We start from the raw sequence: 20,395 nt of genomic DNA on the forward strand, positions 1-20,395 counted from the left end.
ACCCTACAGTCCGCCCTGACCAAGAAGCTGCTAGACATCACCTAGCCCCACACGTTGACCTCCAACACATGGGCTCGCTGTGGTGCTCCCAGCCACCAAACTATACAAGGACCTTCAGCCTGGTCCTGCATTGTGTATAAAGCCAATGGGGGAATTGCAGTGCTAAATCAATGCTGGAGACCCTTATTTCTCACATTGCTTACACTCTGTACAGTCGTGGAGAAAAGTTTTGAGGCTTCCACAAATGTAGTTGTTTAGAAAGTTTGCTGCTTCAGTGTTTTTAGATCTTTTGGTCGAATGTTTCTAGGGTCACTGTGGTACAATTCAGCATTTCATAAGTTTTTTCTCTTTGCCTGATAAAGTCATCAGGTTTGTGCAAAGACTCAATATTTCCACTGCTAACCTTTATTTTTCAAGACTGATGCCCTTCGAAGCGGCAGCAGGTTATCAGCTTCTAGGCCAAATCCTTACTGATGGCAGCACATTCTTGTCTAATTAGTGCTTGGAGTGTACCACAATTTCTGTGTTTTTGTTTGTTCACCCGCTTTTAGAGGATTGATGACAGTTTTTCAATGGGATTCAGATCTGGGGAGTTTTTTGGGCCATGGACCCTAAATTTCAATGTTTAGTTCACCAAGCCACCAGGGTATCACTTTTACTTTGTGACATTGTCTCCATCATGCTGAAAAAACAACAACAGATGTTTAGATCCCTTTTTTTATGCATGGCAAAATTGTGGGCAACCCGACTACTTTGGGCAGCGTCGGACTGGAGCACCTTGAGCCCACCAGAGAAAATCATTCTTGGGGCCCACTATGTAGCTACATAGAAATAAATACAAGACCACCAATTGTGCAGTAAAAAGCGGTAATATCAGGGTAACATAGTAACATAGTAACATAGTTAGTAAGGCCGAAAAAAGACATTTGTCCATCCAGTTCAGCCTATATTCCATCATAATAAATCCCCAGATCTACGTCCTTCTACAGAACCTAATAATTGTATGATACAATATTGTTCTGCTCCAGGAAGACATCCAGGCCTCTCTTGAACCCCTCGACTGAGTTCGCCATCACCACCTCCTCAGGCAAGCAATTCCAGATTCTCACTGCCCTAACAGTAAAGAATCCTCTTCTATGTTGGTGGAAAAACCTTCTCTCCTCCAGACGCAAAGAATGCCCCCTTGTGCCCGTCACCTTCCTTGGTATAAACAGATCCTCAGCGAGATATTTGTATTGTCCCCTTATATACTTATACATGGTTATTAGATCGCCCCTCAGTCGTCTTTTTTCTAGACTAAATAATCCTAATTTCGCTAATCTATCTGGGTATTGTAGTTCTCCCATCCCCTTTATTAATTTTGTTGCCCTCCTTTGTACTCTCTCTAGTTCCATTATATCCTTCATGAGCACCGGTGCCCAAAACTGGACACAGTACTCCATGTGCGGTCTAACTAGGGATTTGTACAGAGGCAGTATAATGCTCTCATCATGTGTATCCAGACCTCTTTTAATGCACCCCATGATCCTGTTTGCCTTGGCAGCTGCTGCCTGGCACTGGCTGCTCCAGGTAAGTTTATCATTAACTAGGATCCCCAAGTCCTTCTCCCTGTCAGATTTACCCAGTGGTTTCCCATTCAGTGTGTAATGGTGATATTGATTCCCTCTTCCCATGTGTATAACCTTACATTTATCATTGTTAAACCTCATCTGCCACCTTTCAGCCCAAGTTTCCAACTTATCCAGATCCATCTGTAGCAGAATACTATCTTCTCTTGTATTAACTGCTTTACATAGTTTTGTATCATCTGCAAATATCGATATTTTACTGTGTAAACCTTTTACCAGATCATTAATGAATATGTTGAAGAGAACAGGTCCCAATACTGACCCCTGCGGTACCCCACTGGTCACAGCGACCCAGTTAGAGACTATACCATTTATAACCACCCTCTGCTTTCTATCACTAAGCCAGTTACTAACCCATTTACACACATTTTCCCCCAGACCAAGCATTCTCATTTTGTGTACCAACCTCTTGTGCGGCACGGTATCAAACGCTTTGGAAAAATCGAGATATACCACGTCCAATGACTCACCGTGGTCCAGCCTATAGCTTACCTCTTCATAAAAACTGATTAGATTGGTTTGACAGGAGCGATTTCTCATAAACCCATGCTGATATGGAGTTAAACAGTTATTCTCATTGAGATAATCCAGAATAACATCCCTCAGAAACCCTTCAAATATTTTACCAACAATAGAGGTTAGACTTACTGGCCTATAATTTCCAGGTTCACTTTTAGAGCCCTTTTTGAATATTGGCACCACATTTGCTATGCGCCAGTCCTGCGGAACAGATCCTGTCGCTATAGAGTCCCTAAAAATAAGAAATAATGGTTTATCTATTACATTACTTAGTTCCCTTAGTACTCGTGGGTGTATGCCATCCGGACCCGGAGATTTATCTATTTTAATCTTATTTAGCCGGTTTCGCACCTCTTCTTGGGTTAGATTGGTGACCCTTAATATAGGGTTTTCATTGTTTCTTGGGATTTCACCTAGCATTTCATTTTCCACCGTGAATACCGTGGAGAAGAAGGTGTTTAATATGTTAGCTTTTTCCTCGTCATCTACAACCATTCTTTCCTCACTATTTTTTAAGGGGCCTACATTTTCAGTTTTTATTCTTTTACTATTGATATAGTTGAAGAACAGTTTGGGATTAGTTTTACTCTCCTTAGCAATGTGCTTCTCTGTTTCCTTTTTGGCAGCTTTAATTAGTTTTTTAGATAAAGTATTTTTCTCCCTATAGTTTTTTAGAGCTTCAATGGTGCCATCCTGCTTTAGTAGTGCAAATGCTTTCTTTTTACTGTTAATTGCCTGTCTTACTTCTTTGTTTAGCCACATTGGGTTTTTCCTATTTCTAGTCCTTTTATTCCCACAAGGTATAAACCGCTTACACTGCCTATTTAGGATGTTCTTAAACATTTCCCATTTATTATCTGTATTCTTATTTCTGAGGATATTGTCCCAGTCTACCAGATTAAGGGCATCTCTAAGCTGGTCAAACTTTGCCTTCCTAAAGTTCAGTGTTTTTGTGACTCCCTGACAAGTCCCCCTAGTGAAAGACAGGTGAAACTGTACAATATTGTGGTCGCTATTTCCTAGATGCCCAACCACCTGCAGATTTGTTATTCTGTCAGGTCTATTAGATAGTATTAGGTCTAAAAGTGCTGCTCCTCTGGTTGGATTCTGCACCAATTGTGAAAGATAATTTTTCTTGGTTATTAGCAGAAACCTGTTGCCTTTATGGGTTTCACAGGTTTCACTTTCCCAGTTAATATCCGGGTAGTTAAAGTCCCCCATAACCAGGACCTCATTATGGGTTGCAGCTTCATCTATCTGCTTTAGAAGTAGACTTTCCATGGTTTCTGTTATATTTGGGGGTTTGTAACAGACCCCAATGAGAATTTTGTTACCATTTTTCCCTCCATGAATTTCGACCCATATGGACTCGACATCCTCATTTCCTTCGCTAATATCCTCCCTTAAAGTGGACTTTAGACAAGACTTTACATAGAGACAAACCCCTCCTCCTCTCCGATTTTTACGATCCTTTCTAAACAGACTGTAACCCTGTAAGTTAACTGCCCAGTCATAGCTTTCATCTAACCATGTCTCGGTTATTCCCACTATGTCAAAGTTACCTGTAGATATTTCTGCTTCTAGTTCTTCCATCTTGTTTGTCAGGCTTCTGGCGTTTGCGAGCATGCAGTTTAGAGGATTTTGTTTTGTTCCAATCTCCTCGCTGTGGATTGCTTTAGAAATGTTCTTACCTCCCATCTGAGTATGTTTTCCTGGATCTTCTTTGTTCATGTCTAATGTTTTTCTTCCCGTCCCCTCTTCTTCTAGTTTAATGCCCTCCTGATGAGGGTATAATATAAGGTAGTTCACGTCTTAATTATGTAGCAGGGGTTGGGGTAGCCCCCTCATAGAATATAATGTAGCCACCTCAGATATAAAGTAGCCAACTCATAAAATATAAAGTAGCCCCCTCATAGGGTACAATGCAGCCCCCTCATAGTATATAAAGTAGCCTCCTCATATAGAATAATGTAGCCCCCTCACAGAATATAATGCCGCCCTCATATAGTATAATGCCCCCATAGAATATAATGCAACCAGCCTCAGCGTATAATGCAACCCCCATCATATAGTATAATACAGCCCCTCCCCAGAATATAATGTAGCCCCCTCAGAGATTAATGCAGCCCCTCCATAGAATATAATGTAGCCCCCCCCATAGGGAATACTGCTCCCCCTATAGGGTATAATGTAGCTCCCCCATAGGGAATACTGCTGCCCCCTATACGGTATAATGTAGCTCCCCCATAGGGAATACTGCTGGCCCCCATAGGGTATAATGTAGCTCCCCCCATAGGGAATACTGCTGCCCCCCATAGGGTATAATGTGGCTCCCCCATAGAGAATAATGCTGCCCCAGGACTCACTGATATATATGCAAATTCAAAAAAGAAGGCACCACTCCATATCCTTGGTGAAAAACGTGCAGGATTTATTCAACCCACATGTCTGGCGACGTTTCGGCTCTGAAATCTCATAACTTTTGCTAGTACTGGTAAAATCACTTTTAAATTTGCATTAAAAAAGCTGCAAAAATGCAACAAGTGAACATAGCCTAAGGTCTCATTAAGATATCTATAACCTCTATATAACATGGTCCTTGTGATGCACAGTTTGTGGAGACTGTTCGCGGGCCTCCTTACCTGAATTTGACAACCTCAAATATTCTTATGAGGCTGTGAATTTTGGTTGAGGAGACCTGTGGCCATATATCTCATGAACCATATTACATGGACGTCTGCAGTGTCGATTGTGACAGGGTGCATATTGCACACACAATTCTTAGACTGGAATACCTCTTTAACCACAGTTGGAGAGCCACAGGATACAGATCATTAATAAAATTGAGAGCTGAAACCATTTTCATATTATATGCAATGGAAGAATTTTTTTTTTTTAAATCTTTTATTTTTTACTTGCCATAATGTCTAACACACAATGTTACAGAAACATACAAACAAATGCAAACACAATGATTGTCAAGCGTAACAAAGTGTTATGGTGATTGCAGATAAGTTACGTGGCCTCTACTATTATTATTAGTAGTATTTTATTATTATTATACATTTTTATAGCACCATTTATTCCATGGCACTTTACATGTGAAAGGGGCAGATATAGACAAGCAGAATAAGCATGAGCAAAGCAAGGCACACAAGTACAGAAGGAAAGAGGACCCTGCCCCCGAGGGCTCACAGTCTACAGGGGATGGGTGAGGATACACTAGAAGAGGGTAGTGCTGGTCGTGCGGCGTTTCAGCATACTAAGGATCACTGCAGGCTGTAGGCTTGTTGGAAGAGGTAGGTCTTCAGGGTCTTTTTGAAGGTTTCCGTGGTAGGCGAGAGTCTGATGTGTTGGGGCAGAGAGTTCCAGAGTGTGGGGGAAGCACGGGAGAAGTCTTGGATGCGGTTGTGGGAGGAAGAGATGAGAGAGGAGTAGAGCAGGAGATCTTGAGAGGATCGAAGGTTGTGTGCAGGTAAGTACCGGGAGACGAGGTCACAGATGTATGGAGGAGACTGGTTGTGGATGGCTTTGTATGTCCTAGTTAGGGTTTTGAACTGGAGCCTATGGGTAATAGGAAGCCAGTGAAGGGCTTGGCAGAGAGGAGAGGCTGGGGAATAGCGGGGAGACAAGTGGATTAGTCAGGCAGCAGAGTGTAGGATGGATTGGAGCCACTGCCAAAGTCCTAGAGGGGAGGCCAGAGAGTAGGAGGTTGCAGTAGTCAAGGCAGGAGATGATAAGAGCGTGTAATAGCGTTTTTGTGGTTTCATGGTCAAGGAATGTGTGGATCCGGGAAATATTTTTGAGTTTGAGTTGGCAGGAGGAGGCAAGGGCTTGGATATGAGACTTGAAAAAGAGGGCAGAGTCGAGGATCACCCTGAGGCACCGAGCATGCGGGTCTGGGGAAAGTGAGCAGCTATTGACACTGATGGATAGGTCTTGTGGAGGGGTAGAGTGAGATGGGGGAAAGATGATGAATTCTGTTTTGTCCATGTTCAGTTTTAGAAAGCGAGCAAAAAAGAAAGCTGAAATGGCAGACATTGTGGGATTTTGGCCAGTAATTGAGGTCGGGTCCAGAGAGGTAGATCTGCGAGTCATTGGCGTAGAGATGATGCTGCATACCGTGGGATTCTATGAGCTGTACAATGATAACCACGGGTCAGAAAGCAGCTAAATCTGACCCTACACTGTCACCATCCAGCTAAATAATGTCTTAATATAAGTTTATAGTGGTCAGAACTCCTATTTCTGATGCAGAGTTCCAAATCTCCTGCATAGACAAACATATAAGCCATACATACTGTGAATCTAAAAACCATAAGGCTATGTTCACACGTTGCTTTTTCTGCAGCGGTTTTTTTTTATGCAAATTTGAAGCAGTACCAGCAAAGTCTATGAGATTTCAGAAATCTCATGCACACAGCTGGATTTTATGTTCCTTACTGATTTGGAAAACTGCTGCGTTTTTTCAAACTGCAGCATGTCACTTCTTTCAATGTATTTAAATCGTGCTTTTTTGGGGGGGCCACTAAACTACATGCACAAGAGACAACAAGAACCCAGCAAAAAAAAAGAAAAAAAACACAGCAAAACCTGCTTTTTGTAAGCAGCCTAAAATTTCTATTAAAAAAACACAACATAAATGCAAAGTGTGAACATAGCCTAACGGGGTATTTGCTATGTAATTTGAGGGCAGCTAGATATAGGAGAAGAGAGTCTGATTCCAGGGATGTGTCACTTTCTGGGCTGCTTGGTGTAGCTTTGATAAAACTCCTGTTTTCTCCACTGTAGATGTAGCAGCAGTCAGAATTCTGAGCTGCGCGTAACCACACCACTGATTGGCAGTTTGATGATAGTGTACACAGAAATATAGCCAATCAGTGGTGGGGGCAGGGTTACACAGATTAGCCTAACTGCTGGGCACGTGAGACGTAGTCCTGCAGTGATAATCTACTGCTGATAAAACACTGATTGTATTAAAACTATAGCGCACAATACCTAATAAGTGTCACTTCACTGGAATTAGGCTCTCTGACACTATATTATGCTGCTCTCTGATTAAGTAGCAAAAACCTACTGACAGATTCTCTTTATGGCCAGATATACACTTCCATGTGCCATGGTCCGAATACGGACCGCAACCAGACTGGCCATGAATCTCCTGACCCAACTTGACAGCTTCATATATGCCTACGACACTGTTGAGTTCAGTCCAGGAGACCCACGGCCGGTCCGTGAATGGGGTTTAATTTCACAGTCCTAAAAGCAGCACGGTCCCTCTACAGCACCTTACAGGGGTCCCTGTCTGCAGATCCCTGAATCATTTCCGTAGCTTTTTAATACTTTACTACAAGGTTGAGCTCTTGCTGAGTGGTGGAGCGTTTTCTCAGACACTCATGGCTAAGATATCTTCTTGATCCAAGATGTCCTGCCGTCACTGACATACGGGATCCCTGGAAGCCACTATGATAGAATTACAAAGTAGTAACAATGGTTTCTTTATATAAAAGCCCTGAACTCCAAACTGGTAATTGATGATTCATTGATGGTAGGAAAGTACCCAAAATCTCGGCCTTCTTTCAAACCAGGCATGCATGATGAAAACGTTAACCCTGTGGAATTCTCAAGAAAATCGGTCATAGTTGTCTCTTTCCAAGGAAGGAGAATTTGGCATAACGATTTGTGGTCGACACAGAGGAAGGGAGCTAGGAGGGAAAGCAGGAAGGTCGTCTTCTCTACCAGGACTGACTATGTACATGTTGATAGATTTCGCTCTGACTAATGCTAGTTTTGTAACTGATTCATGTGTGGTCTCTTTCTCTCTCAGTAGACCTGCACATGGCTGTACCACTATTCCTAGACTGGCGCTGGAACTAAAGCAGATCATCCATTGCACGTCACATCCCAAACTTCCCCAGGTCACACCCATACGGGTGATGATGCCTCTTGGACAGCTCATCAAGGGAGCCAGCTTGGATGAACTGATACAGATGTGCATTCAGACTTTTGGTAAGTTATTTCAGCGTTATATTTTCTTAAGCATATTCTTACAAGAGAGTAGGTATGTAATGAGGGTCGAAAGATAGAAGTCCAAGACAATGTCATTGTCTATGTCCTCCTCCTCATGTAGACTTTTACCCCATGAATAGACACAGTTATGATGTTTTACGAAATTAGGTCCAATTTAGGAAAACATTATATCCCTACATTTGCACACTTTTCCTTCACGTATTGTTATTTTTCAACAACAATTTAGGTAATTATTAAAAATAATTATTATTACTAATAATACAGAAGAACATGGTCCAATGTTGAGCTGTGGCCATCCAGAGTCATCATATGGTGCCAGTTTTTTTTATAACTATACTTCTGATGCGTTGACCCTGCTGTATCTATCGGTGTAAGGGGCATGGAAGGACAAAGTGACTTATCCAGCTTCAAAGGAACTAGAGGTTTTTCAGTGTTTCTTAAAGGCAATGTATTTGAAGGGAAGCGGTCAGCATTTTTTTTTTACAAAAGGAAGTAGTGGTATCGGTGTAACAGACCTTATACCCCAATAACAATGACACCTTTTTTTTTGTTAAAATCATACACTGTGTGCAGAATTATTAGGCAAGTTGTATTTTAGAGGACTATTTTTATTATTGATCAACAACTATGTTCTCAATCAACCCTAAAGACTCTTAAATATCAAAGCTTAATATTTTTGGAAGTTGGAGTGTTTTGTTTTTTAGATTTGGCTATCTTAGGAGGATATCTATTTATGCAGGTAACTATTACTGTGCAGAGTTAATAGGCAACTTAATAAAAAACCAAATATATTCCCATCTCACTTGTTTATTTTCACGAGGTAAACCAATAGAACTGCACAAAATTTAGAAATAAACATTTCTGACATGCAAAAACAAAACCCCCCAAAAAAGTGACCAATATAGCCACCTTTCTTTATGATGACACTCAGCAGCCTCCATCCATAGATTCTGTCAGTTGCTTGATCTGTTTGCGATCAACATTGCGTGCAGCGGCCACCACAGCCTCCCAGACGCTGTTCCGAGAGGTGTACTGTTTTCCCTCCCTGTAGATCTCACATTTTATGAGGGACCACAGGTTCTCTATGGGGTTCAGATCAGGTGAACAAGGGGGCCCTGTCATTATTTTTTCTTCTTTGAGACCTTTACTGGCCAGCCATGCTGTGGAGTAGTTGGAGGCATGTGATGGAGCATTGTCCTGCATGAAAATCATGTTTTTCTTGAACAATACCGACTACTTCCTGTACCACTGCTTGAAGAAGTTGTCTTCCAGAAACTGGCAGTAGGTCTGGGTGTTGAACTTCACTCCATCCTCAACCCGAAAAGGTCCCACAAGTTCATCTTTGATGATACCAGCCCATACCAGTCCCCACCTCCACCTTGCTGGCGTCTGAGTCGGAGTGGAGCTCTCTGCCCTTTAATGATCCAGCCTCTGGCCCATCCATCTGGCCCATCAAGAGTCACTCTCATTTAATCAGTCCATAAAACCTTTGAAAAGTCAGTCTTAAGATATTTCTTGGCCCAGTCTTGACGTTTTATCGTATGTTTCTTGCTAAAAGGTGGTCGTTTTTCAGCCTTCCTTATCTTGGCCATGTCCCTGAGTATTGCACACCTTTTGCTTTTTGTTACTCCAGTAACGTTGCAGCCCTGAAATACGGCAAAACTGGGGGCAAACGGCATCTTGGCAGCTTCACGCTTGATTTTCCTCAATTCATGGGCAGTTATTTTGTGCCTTTTTTGCTCAACACGCTTCTTGCGACCTTGTTGGCTATTTGCCATGAAACGCTTGCTTGTTCGGTGATCACGCTTCAAAAGTTTGGCAATTTCAAGACTGCTGCATCCCTCTGCAAGACATCTCACAATTTTGGACTTTTTAGAGCCCGTCAAATCTCTCTTCTGACCCATTTTGCCAAAGGAAAGGAAGTTGCCTAATAATTAAGCACACCTTATATAGGGTTTCGATGTCATTAGACAACACCCCTCCTCATTACAGAGATGCACATCACCGGATTTACTTAATTGGTAGTTGGCTCTAAAGCCTGAACAGCTTGGAGTAGGACAACATGTATAAAAAGTATCATGTGATCAAAATACAACTTGCCTAATAATTCTGCACACAGTGTATGTTCCATTCACAAGAAATCTAGCATAGAAGATATATGCAAATCAGGGTGGAAGTGCACTGGGAGCGTATAATCGCACTTAAAATAAGCAAATCCAAGTGCAATCACACCCCCCCAATGTACTTCCACCCTGATTTTCGTATGCTAGGTTTCTCATTACTGGCATATCATTTATCTTTCTAAAAAAATAAAAAAAACAATTATATTTATTATCTATACAGCAAAACCACTACTTCCATATGTAAAGAAAAAAAAAGAGGACTAGTTAAATTTAAGACAGCCCACCCCTTCCCTACAAAACTTAATTTTGAGATATTGGATGTTGTTTTAAAAAATGGCACAATACAAAGTGTTCCTATTTCCAAATTGCGGACCTAACATAGGGTCTACTACCCACGTCTTCTATGATGGCTCCTGATGAAGAGTTATCCAGGTGAAATGTTGTCTATCCCTGAACGGACTGCGAAATTCTTCACTATTATATGCAGTCTATGCTAGGATCTGGGTTATCAAGTAATAAAAATCCTGCTCTGATGAAGCAGATCCAATACCAAAACCACAACTGGTTAACGTGCAGTGTGTATTATTGTGAAATGGAAACATTTCTGAGCCCCCAATGATCGGGACTAGATGGTAACTAAAGGAAAATAACCGGTATCTTGTAGAGGAAGCATTGGTCTGGGCAGTGACCCGGTGACTGGACGTATGAGGTGTCGCTGCGACTGGTGCCGCAGCTATAGATAAGTGATGTCGCTGCTTCCTGAGATTAGCAATGAGTGCAGGTCCGGAGGGAGAGGAGCAGAGATTAGGCCTGGTCTGTATCCTCTGCAGAAAGTTTGATGGGATCCATTTTTTTGACCTTTCTTTTGTGTTAAGAGTCACATAAAAAAGGATATAGCGGGGAACTGCATAACTGTAAATTCCATAAGGGTATGGGCTCACAAAAGAAAAATGTGCTACAAACCCTGATATGTTGGAAGGAAAAAACTGTCTAAAATTCGAGCGTTTTTGTCAAATTTTTGCTGTGTTTTTTCATATGCCTTTTTTTTGCGGATTTTTCCCACACGTATTAGGGCTCATACTCATTTGTGAGAAAAAAAACGGTCCGTAATCTGGGCCGAAAAAACGGATGAGTGCCATGCGAGTACAATGCGATTTTTCTCACATAGCATCCATATGACATCGGTATAACATGCGTATGCAATGCGTTTTTTTTCCCTGCAACTCTTTTTCTACAATCATTTAGGCTACGTTCACATTAGCGTTGCGCGCCGCTGCGTCGGCTACGCAACGCACGACGCACAAAAAAACGCGCGCAAACGCACGCAAAAACGCTGCGTTTTGCGACGCATGCGTCGTTTTTTGACGAAAATCGGACGCACGAAAAATGCAACTTGTTGCATTTTCTTGCGTCCGACGCTAGCGTCGGAAACGACGCACGTGTCGGAAAACGCTACAAAAAAAACGCACGCATCCCCCATGTTAAACATAGGGGCGCGTCGCCGCTGCGTCGCCGACGCAACAGCGACGCACATTAGCGGAACGCTAATGTGAACGTAGCCTTACAGGACCATTTACAGTGTTCTATGCCACAGAATGGTAAGGTATCCGTAAAAAACGGACGGAATACGGATAGTCCGTATGCCGTGCAATTTTTTTCTCACATCCATTGACTTGCATTGGCGAGTCTCGTCCGAGATATGCAGCAAATCGCAGCATGCTGTGATTTTTTTCTCAGTCCTATTTCAGCTGAGAAAAAAAATCGCAGATGAGATGTCACCCATTGATTAACATTGGTCAGAGTGCAATACGATTTTTTATCGGATTGCACTCGTCCGTTTTTCTCGCAAATGAGTATGAGCCCTTAGGGTGAAATCTGCATGTTGAAAGAATTGACATATGAATTGAAATCTGCAAGGCAAAAAATAAGCAATGTGTGCATGAGACTACAGGAATCTCATTCACTTTGCTGGTGCTAGGAAATCCTTCGGCTATGTGCACACGCTGCGGATTTTGCTGCGGATACACAGCGGATTTGACACTGCGGATCTGCATGTCAATTCTTTGTGCGGATTCCACAGTGGTAGCGGTTTACACCTGCTCAACAATAGGAATCCGCAGATGTAAAACCGCAGGTGGAATCCACACAAAAACCACGGAAAAACCGTGGTAAATCCACGGTAATTCCGCAGTGCGGTTTCCTGCGGATTTACCAAAATCAGTGCAGAAAAATCTGCACACCATTCCGCAGCGTGTGCACATACCCTTTAAGTTTTGTGACAAAACTGCTCGGAAAAAAACCCAACGTGTGTACATACCCTAAGTATTGTTTTTTCAATTGTCAATGGTATGTTCTCCTAGCGATCCACAAAGTTCAGGTGACTTTCCCATCCCCTTTACAATTTATCGGGCAACTATCATTAGCATGCTAATCATTTATACTTAAGAGTATTAATTGACAGGATCTGGCCCATCCGTGGCTCTTCTTTTCATTATTCGTTCTGATGAGCCATCGTCGTTGCACCAGACTGGCTAAATAAAGAGGAGCCGCAGACGCCATAAGATATGATGCAGTTCTCAGGGTTCCCGTCCAACGACCACAGAATACGGACGTGGCCAATGGACCGGCTAATCGATCCACACCAACTCTGGTTCCTACCTAATAATTGTTGATAACCTTTCTAACTGACGCCGGCGTTACTTCTGGGCTCCCACTAACCAGATCTTTATTTCGTTGACCCCCATGATACTTTTGCTTGTCCTTAGAAGTGTCACAATGGAGTACGGAGACTCAGAACTTTTGTCACATGGTGGATATGCTGGGGTTTGGATTTGAAGGCTGGAAATCCTCACCGATTTACAATAGCAAAACAATGGCTGAGATTTTACCAAATCAATTCGACACGCTGCGGGGAAAAAAAAAATCTATAGTGGAAAGTGACCAGTACTGTGTAATTTGCCAATTTATTCTGTGCCTGATTTACCTTTTACAATGAATAGGGTGAAATTTGCCGGGGGCACTTATGGATTTTGTCATGGATCTGTGGCAAAATCTGTAGGAAAAAAATGTGTCTCTGTATATTGTGCCTTAATTTTCCACATTGATATATGACCGTTTGCTCTGAGGTATAATAGCATGTAGGACTTATGAATATTTATGGCCTAAAATAGAGGAAGGGCAGTAGATACTGTATATTACTACACACCCCTGGCCTCCTGTCTTCTGATGGTATTGGAGCCCAGATGCACAATTCAGTTACTTACACAGCAAAGGTCAGGAGGACACCTTCCATTAAAATGTAAGGACTGGGCTACACTGCAAATTTTTGTAGCGCTACTGGTTAATTTTTACTATTATGCTGCAGCTGCAAACAACTCAATGATTTGCTTAAAATCACTCAGTGGGACATCTGGCAATGTAACTGTTCCCACACAACATACCCACACTCGTAGATGGTAAACCTGCCCACTAGTGTAGTGATACCGAAATGAATAAATAGTCAGAAAAAAATAGAAGTCCTGCTTGTAAATGTAAAGCTTGGAATTGGTGCGAAACGATTCACAAGCTCCCGTCTATTAGTCACGGCAGTAATATGTTGCCGCTAGACAAGAATCAACTCCTACCTGACGGCATACGTGGCACCTCTATTGATTAGCAGGCCAGTGGCTAACGTTTTGCCGTTTCGCCATTGCTTTTTCCAAGGGGTCTTGACGCCCCTTGGAAAAACAGTGGCGAAACAGCTTTTTGTGGACACGGATTACGTTTTTATATAATTTTCTATACATAAACCTACATAGGAACACTCCTAGGATCGCACTAAGCACTTTGTTGGTTTGCGCCTCACTTTATTTTTGATCTCATCTATTGGCAATAGCAGTTGCACAGCTAATGGAGATGTAGTATGATTGCACTGAATAGTACCTTTCATCTATCTGGACTATATTATATTCCATTTAGGTATGTATTATTGTTTCACTGCTTCTGTGATCTGTAAAACTACTTACATGGTTATACAGTGGGGCAAAAAAGTATTTAGTCAGTCAGCAATAGTGCAAGTTCCACCACTTAAAAAGATGAGAGGCGTCTGTAATTTACATCATAGGTAGACCTCAACTATGGGAGACAAACTGAGAAAAAAAAATCCAGAAAATCACATTCTGTTTTTTTAACATTTTATTTGCATATTATGGTGGAAAATAAGTATTTGGTCAGAAACAAAATTTCATCTCAATACTTTGTAATATATCCTTTGTTGGCAATGACAGAGGTCAAACGTTTTCTGTAAGTCTTCACAAGGTTGCCACACACTACTACATTGTACACTACTACATTGTACATTGTACACTACTACATTGTACTTGTTTTATTATGTATACCCCTCCTCACATGTAAAGCGCCATGGAATAAATGGCGCTATAATAATAAATAATAATAATAATAACACACTGTTGTTGGTATGTTGGACCATTCCTCCATGCAGATCTCCTCTAGAGCAGTGATGTTTTTGGCTTTTCGCTTGGCAACACGGACTTTCAACTCCCTCCAAAGGTTTTCTATAGGGTTGAGATCTGGAGACTGGCTAGGCCACTCCAGGACCTTGAAATGCTTCTTACGAAGCCACTCCTTCGTTGCCCTGGCGGTGTGCTTTGGATCATTGTCATGTTGAAAGACCCAGCCACGTTTCATCTTCAATGCCCTTGCTGATGGAAGGAGGTTTGCACTCAAAATCTCACGATACATGGCCCCATTCATTCTTTCATGTACCCGGATCAGTCGTCCTGGCCCCTTTGCAGAGAAACAGCCCCAAAGCATGATGTTTCCACCACCATGCTTTACAGTAGGTATGGTGTTTGATGGATGCAACTCAGTATTCTTTTTCCTCCAAACACGACAAGTTGTGTTTCTACCAAATAGTTCAAGTTTGGTTTCATCAGACCATAGGACATTCTCCCAAAACTCCTCTGGATCATCCAAATGCTCTCTAGCAAACTTCAGACGGGCCCGGACATGTACTGGCTTAAGCAGTGGGACACGTCTGGCACTGCAGGATCTGAGTCCATGGTGGCGTAGTGTGTTACTTATGGTAGGCCTTGTTACATTGGTCCCAGCTCTCTGCAGTTCATTCACTAGGTCCCCCCGCGTGGTTCTGGGATTTTTGCTCACCGTTCTTGTGATCATTCTGACCCCACGGGGTGGGATTTTGCGTCGAGCCCCAGATCGAGGGAGATTATCAGTGGTCTTGTATGTCTTCCATTTTCTAATTATTGCTCCCATTGTTGATTTCTTCACTCCAAGCTGGTTGGCTATTGCAGATTCAGTCTTCCCAGCCTGGTGCAGGGCTACAATTTTGTTTCTGGTGTCCTTTGACAGCTCTTTGGTCTTCACCATAGTGGAGTTTGGAGTCAGACTGTTTGAGGGTGTGCACAGGTATCTTTTTATACTGATAACAAGTTTAAACAGGTGCCATTACTACAGGTAATGAGTGGAGGAAAGAGGAGACTCTTAAAGAAGAAGTTACAGGTCTGTGAGAGCCAGAAATCTTGATTGTTTGTTTCTGACCAAATACTTATTTTCCACCATAATATGCAAATAAATTGTTAAAACAACAGACAATGTGATTTTCTGGATTTTTTTTTCTCAGTTTGTCTCCCATAGTTGAGGTCTACCTATGATGTAAATTACAGACGCCTCTCATCTTTTTAAGTGGTGGAACTTGCACTATTGCTGACTGACTAAATACTTTTTTGCCCCACTGTATATAGCCAGTGTCTTACATTGTGTGATAGTTCAGGTACTCTCTGCTTTTTTTTTATAGATTTTTTAAATAAAACATAGTTTTATGAATTTTTAGCATATGTCTCTTCTTAGACCTGTGACTAAATGTTCTCAGGCTGTGATTTAAGAGTGGTATGCACAAACTGAAAATTAGGATTAGTGTGCTAAGTGTAAATGAGGTTGTTTCTGCAGCATGTGAGTAAGCACCTCAAAGCCCCATCTGATATATCACGTCTGTCATGTGGCCTCATTCATGCACAGTGAATTTTTAAGCCTGACATCAAGTTTCTGCACTGACCGCGGGTTTTATAAACTAAACTAATAGTTTCATAGTGATCTATGACGCTGTTAGTTGTGGGATATAAACTCACACTCAAGATACAATGCAAATGCCCAAACCGCGCCAGTATAAGAGTCGTATGGATGATGTCTTACTGTGGGGTTCATTCATTTTTGCTCTAAAATTGGGCACAAGTGTTTCGGTTCCTGGAAGTTTTTATCTGAATACATTGCGAGCCTGGAAATTTTCTGCTAAAACGTCAAAGATCGATGATATATGAATGTTAAAAAGAACTGTAGGTTGTTTTTATAAGTTCAGAGCTTTCCTGGAGCCTCGGAGCACAGAGCTGCAATGTCACTGCCCCGACACCAATTACAATGTGTTTGATGTAAGAGTCTCAAGCTTGGAGCAGTCAATAAGAATGACATCAAGACTCTTTGTTGTTGATTATTTCACGGAAGTTAACCATTTATCACTTAGGATCTTAACCTCAATAATGGAAAGTGTCAATAGGTGATATTGTTTTGTCAAGCCCAATTCATATCCTGAAAGCATGTCCTAAAGTATGTGGAGGTCCACATCTGATTTTCTCAGATGAAGAGATGGCCAAAAAAATCCTTAATTCTGTCAGTCTGTGAAAATCTGACTGCACTCCGATGTCATCCGAGTGCAGTCCAATTTTTTCCACGGACCCATTGACTTGCATGGCCAGGTGTGATCCGATTATCGGTGGGAAAATGTACATGCTGCGATTTTTTTCTTCTTCATTGGACAGAACTCATTCTGCATCCCTGTCTGTTGATGGAATAGTGTCAGGAGCTTCATGTACAAGATGTTCTCCATTCTGAAGATGCTTGTTTGCTACACTTTCAGGTATATCTGTGTAGTGAGCGATGACAGCAGACAGGAGCCCATGTTCATAGCGTGCCGGCTCCCACACTGTGCTCCTGTAGTGTCAGTGTGAAATCGCAGGGATGCAAATTGAGTTCAGGCAATGATCGCACTGGGCAAGTGACCACTGTCAGGATTAGGAGGAGTGAGCCACGCCAAAAGCGCATCGAAGCCCTTCATTTGCAGATGGATGAACAATCGATTTGTCAGCAACTAATACTGTAAAATGTACATTGCTGGCATGATGTTTATAGAAGCTGACACCCTTATATTACTGTATAAGTGGTTTATTTTTGCATTTTGGCGGTGACTGACTCACTTTAAAATGCTAGAAAAAGAAGAAATCAGAAACAAGGAACTTGCAGGGTGGAGCCTCCTACAAACGAGCAATGACGGCCATCATTATGGGCAAATTGCCACAAGCAACATTAGAAGCCAGGATGAGGTTACTGAATTTGATCTTGGGTACCCGGGTTGGGAAAGTTGTTAGAATTGCCGGAGAAAGGAAACTGAGATGATAGTTTCAGACATGGATGCTGATTTTGACATTTCCAAACCCCACCCTTGCCTCTAAAGGTGCGTTCACACTATATGGGGAGCTCCTAAGAACTCTATTTTGGTAGGTTTACACCGCCATTTTCTCTCAAAAAAGGTCCTATTATTCTGATCAGGCCGGGGTCACACTTGTGAGTGCAATGCGAGAAACTCGCGCAACAACCCTCTCCTTTCGGCTAGTCTTGTCCATCCGGATGCGGTCCAGTGTTTTTCACAGACCAATTGACTTGCATTGGCGATTTGGATCTGACACTCGGATCAAAATCGAACATGTCTTTTAACTTTTTTTCTTAGATCATTTGGTCTGAGGAAAAAAAAATTGTACATGTTCACAGACCCATATAGTAAAATAGATACAAGCGGTAGCTGTGGAAACTACGGACAGCACTCATCCGGGAAAATCTGTAGCGTTCACGAGCCCTTTGTGTGACAATCACCTGATTAATATGCTCAGCAGCACATTGTCCTGTGTAATCAGCACTCGTGCTGCCGAGACCTGAGTGATCTATTGCTGATCGATCTGCTTGCATCTGAGGAGCAGTCCGGCTCTGTAAACAGGTTATGAAATGACTGCTGGTCAGCAACAAGTGATAACTTAAGACTACCTGGAGAGCAGATACTGGTAAGGCTACTTTCACACTTCCGTCAAAGTGCCTACGTCGCAATGCGTCGTTTTGGAGAAAAAACGCATCCTGCAAAGTTGCCCGCAGGATGCGTTTTTTCTCCATAGACTCGCATTAGCGACGTATGGCCACACGTCGCATCCGTCGTGCGATGGATGCGTCGTGTTTTGGCGGACCGTCGGCACAAAAAAACGTTCCATGTAACGTTTTTTTGTGCGACGTGTCTGCCATTTCCGACCGCCAAAACTCCGCCCCTTCCTCCCCGGACATTACAATGGGGCAGCGGATGCGTTGTAAAACTGCATCCGCTGCCCCCGTTGTTCATTTATTTCACAACGTCCGTCGGGCCGACGCATGGCGACGGCCCCGTACCGACGGAAGTCTGAAAGTAGCCTAAAACATGGGGTTACACAGTGTGTGCCATAAACCTCAGTTGCAATCGCTGTTTTTTTCACTGTCCTTGAGCGCTGCATTTAGCGAAGACTGCTCTGTGCGCTACCTGGAGAGCGGGAATCAACTGGAGCCCCCCAGGGACTGATTCTGTGCTGGGAAATGTGGGAGGAACAGGAACAAAAGAAAGTCTATTGTTTGTCACTCTGGTGGAAAATGGAGGAAAATTGCAATCACATTAGCATTAATACAACAAGTTTCCCTGAATGGAAACACAGCATGAAATCTCCAGCTAACCTGCAAGAACAGAAGAAGTGAAATGGAGAAACGGCCTCCTTAATTTAGATTTATTTTCCATGACGTGATGTTCAGAGCAAATGACAGATTATGTGCTAAAGTGGCATCCTATGTTCTTGGAGTGATCCTAGAAAACAACTTGTATAACAGCCCTGAGAACCTGTACTGGTGCGATAATATGCGCTGCGCTCGCATCCCTCATTTTAACCCCTGCACGACACACAGAAAAGAAACCATCCACGACTCGGTGTTACGGCGTGGTCATGTAGTTTGTGAGATGTGCGCACCTTCCCCCTTCTCTAGCCTCATCTTGAAAATGCATCCGAAAACCACTTCTTGTAAATTGTAATAAGTGAGGGCTAGAAAGGAAGCGCAAAGCCGACTGAGAGAGACAAAAAGAGATCAGAGACTTTCCTGTTTAGTATGTGAGCAGAGAACATAAAAGGAACTAGCAAGTGGGACATATCTTTTAAAGGGAATCTGTCACCAGGTTTTTATTAACATTTAAAAGCAGCATAGTGTAAGGTCAGAGACCCTGATTCCAGCGATGTATGACTTACTGGGCTGCTTGCTGTAGTTTTGATAAAATAATTGTTTTATCTGCTGCAGTTCTCTGACTTCTGAGCTCAGTGTAACCCTGCCCCCACCACTGATTGGCAGTGTTCTGTGTACAGTGTGCATAGGCAGTAAGCTGCTAATCAGTGATGAGGGTGGGGTTATACAGAGCTCATAAGTATAGAGGTTTACTAGTCCTCTAGTGATAATCTCATGTTGATAAAAAAGTGACTTTATCAAAACTACAGTAAGCAGCTCAGTAAACAAAATATTGCTAGAATCAGGGTCTCTGTCTACATTATGCTACTCTAAGATTAGATGGCAAAGACCTGGTGACAGGTTCCCCTTAAGGCAGGGGTCCCCAACTCCAGGCCTCGAGGGCCGCCAACAGTGCAGGTTTTCAGGATTTCTTTAGTATTGCATCGGTGGTAATGTGATCATCTGCACAGGTGATGATTCCAACCCCTGTGCAATACTAAGGAAATCCTGAAAACCTGCACTGTTGGCGGCCCTCGAGGCCTGGAGTTGGGGACCACTGCCTTAAGGGGCTCTTAGTCATTAGAGCAAAGTCAGCTAATTTCTGCGGGACTAGCCAATTGTACAGTATATGTTGGCCTTTTGAAGCTTCTCCAATATCATCTGAAGGAAGAAATGGCATGTTACATTTCAGTGCCCAAGTCTTTTGTTCTTAGGAAAGTTAAGCTAGCACATGAGGTGTTTAGAAGTGGC

General features: G+C 42.5%; 1 protein-coding gene across 3 annotated transcripts in view; it reads left to right on the top strand.

The window, feature by feature from the left end:
* The window catches only part of RASGRP1 (RAS guanyl releasing protein 1), a 67,797-nt gene that overhangs the window by 9,281 nt on the left and 38,121 nt on the right, over window positions 1-20,395 (top strand). For 2 of the 3 annotated variants that reach the window (XM_069732478.1, XM_069732488.1), the window contains exon 2: window positions 7,975-8,156. In XM_069732478.1, coding sequence (XP_069588579.1) covers window positions 7,975-8,156 — 182 coding nt within the window. The remainder of the gene's footprint in view (window positions 1-7,974; window positions 8,157-20,395) is intronic. The other variant, XM_069732484.1, reaches the window with a different exon arrangement.

The sequence above is a fragment of the Ranitomeya imitator genome, chromosome 1 (assembly GCF_032444005.1).
Source record: "Ranitomeya imitator isolate aRanImi1 chromosome 1, aRanImi1.pri, whole genome shotgun sequence".
Lineage (NCBI taxonomy): Eukaryota > Metazoa > Chordata > Amphibia > Anura > Dendrobatidae > Ranitomeya > Ranitomeya imitator.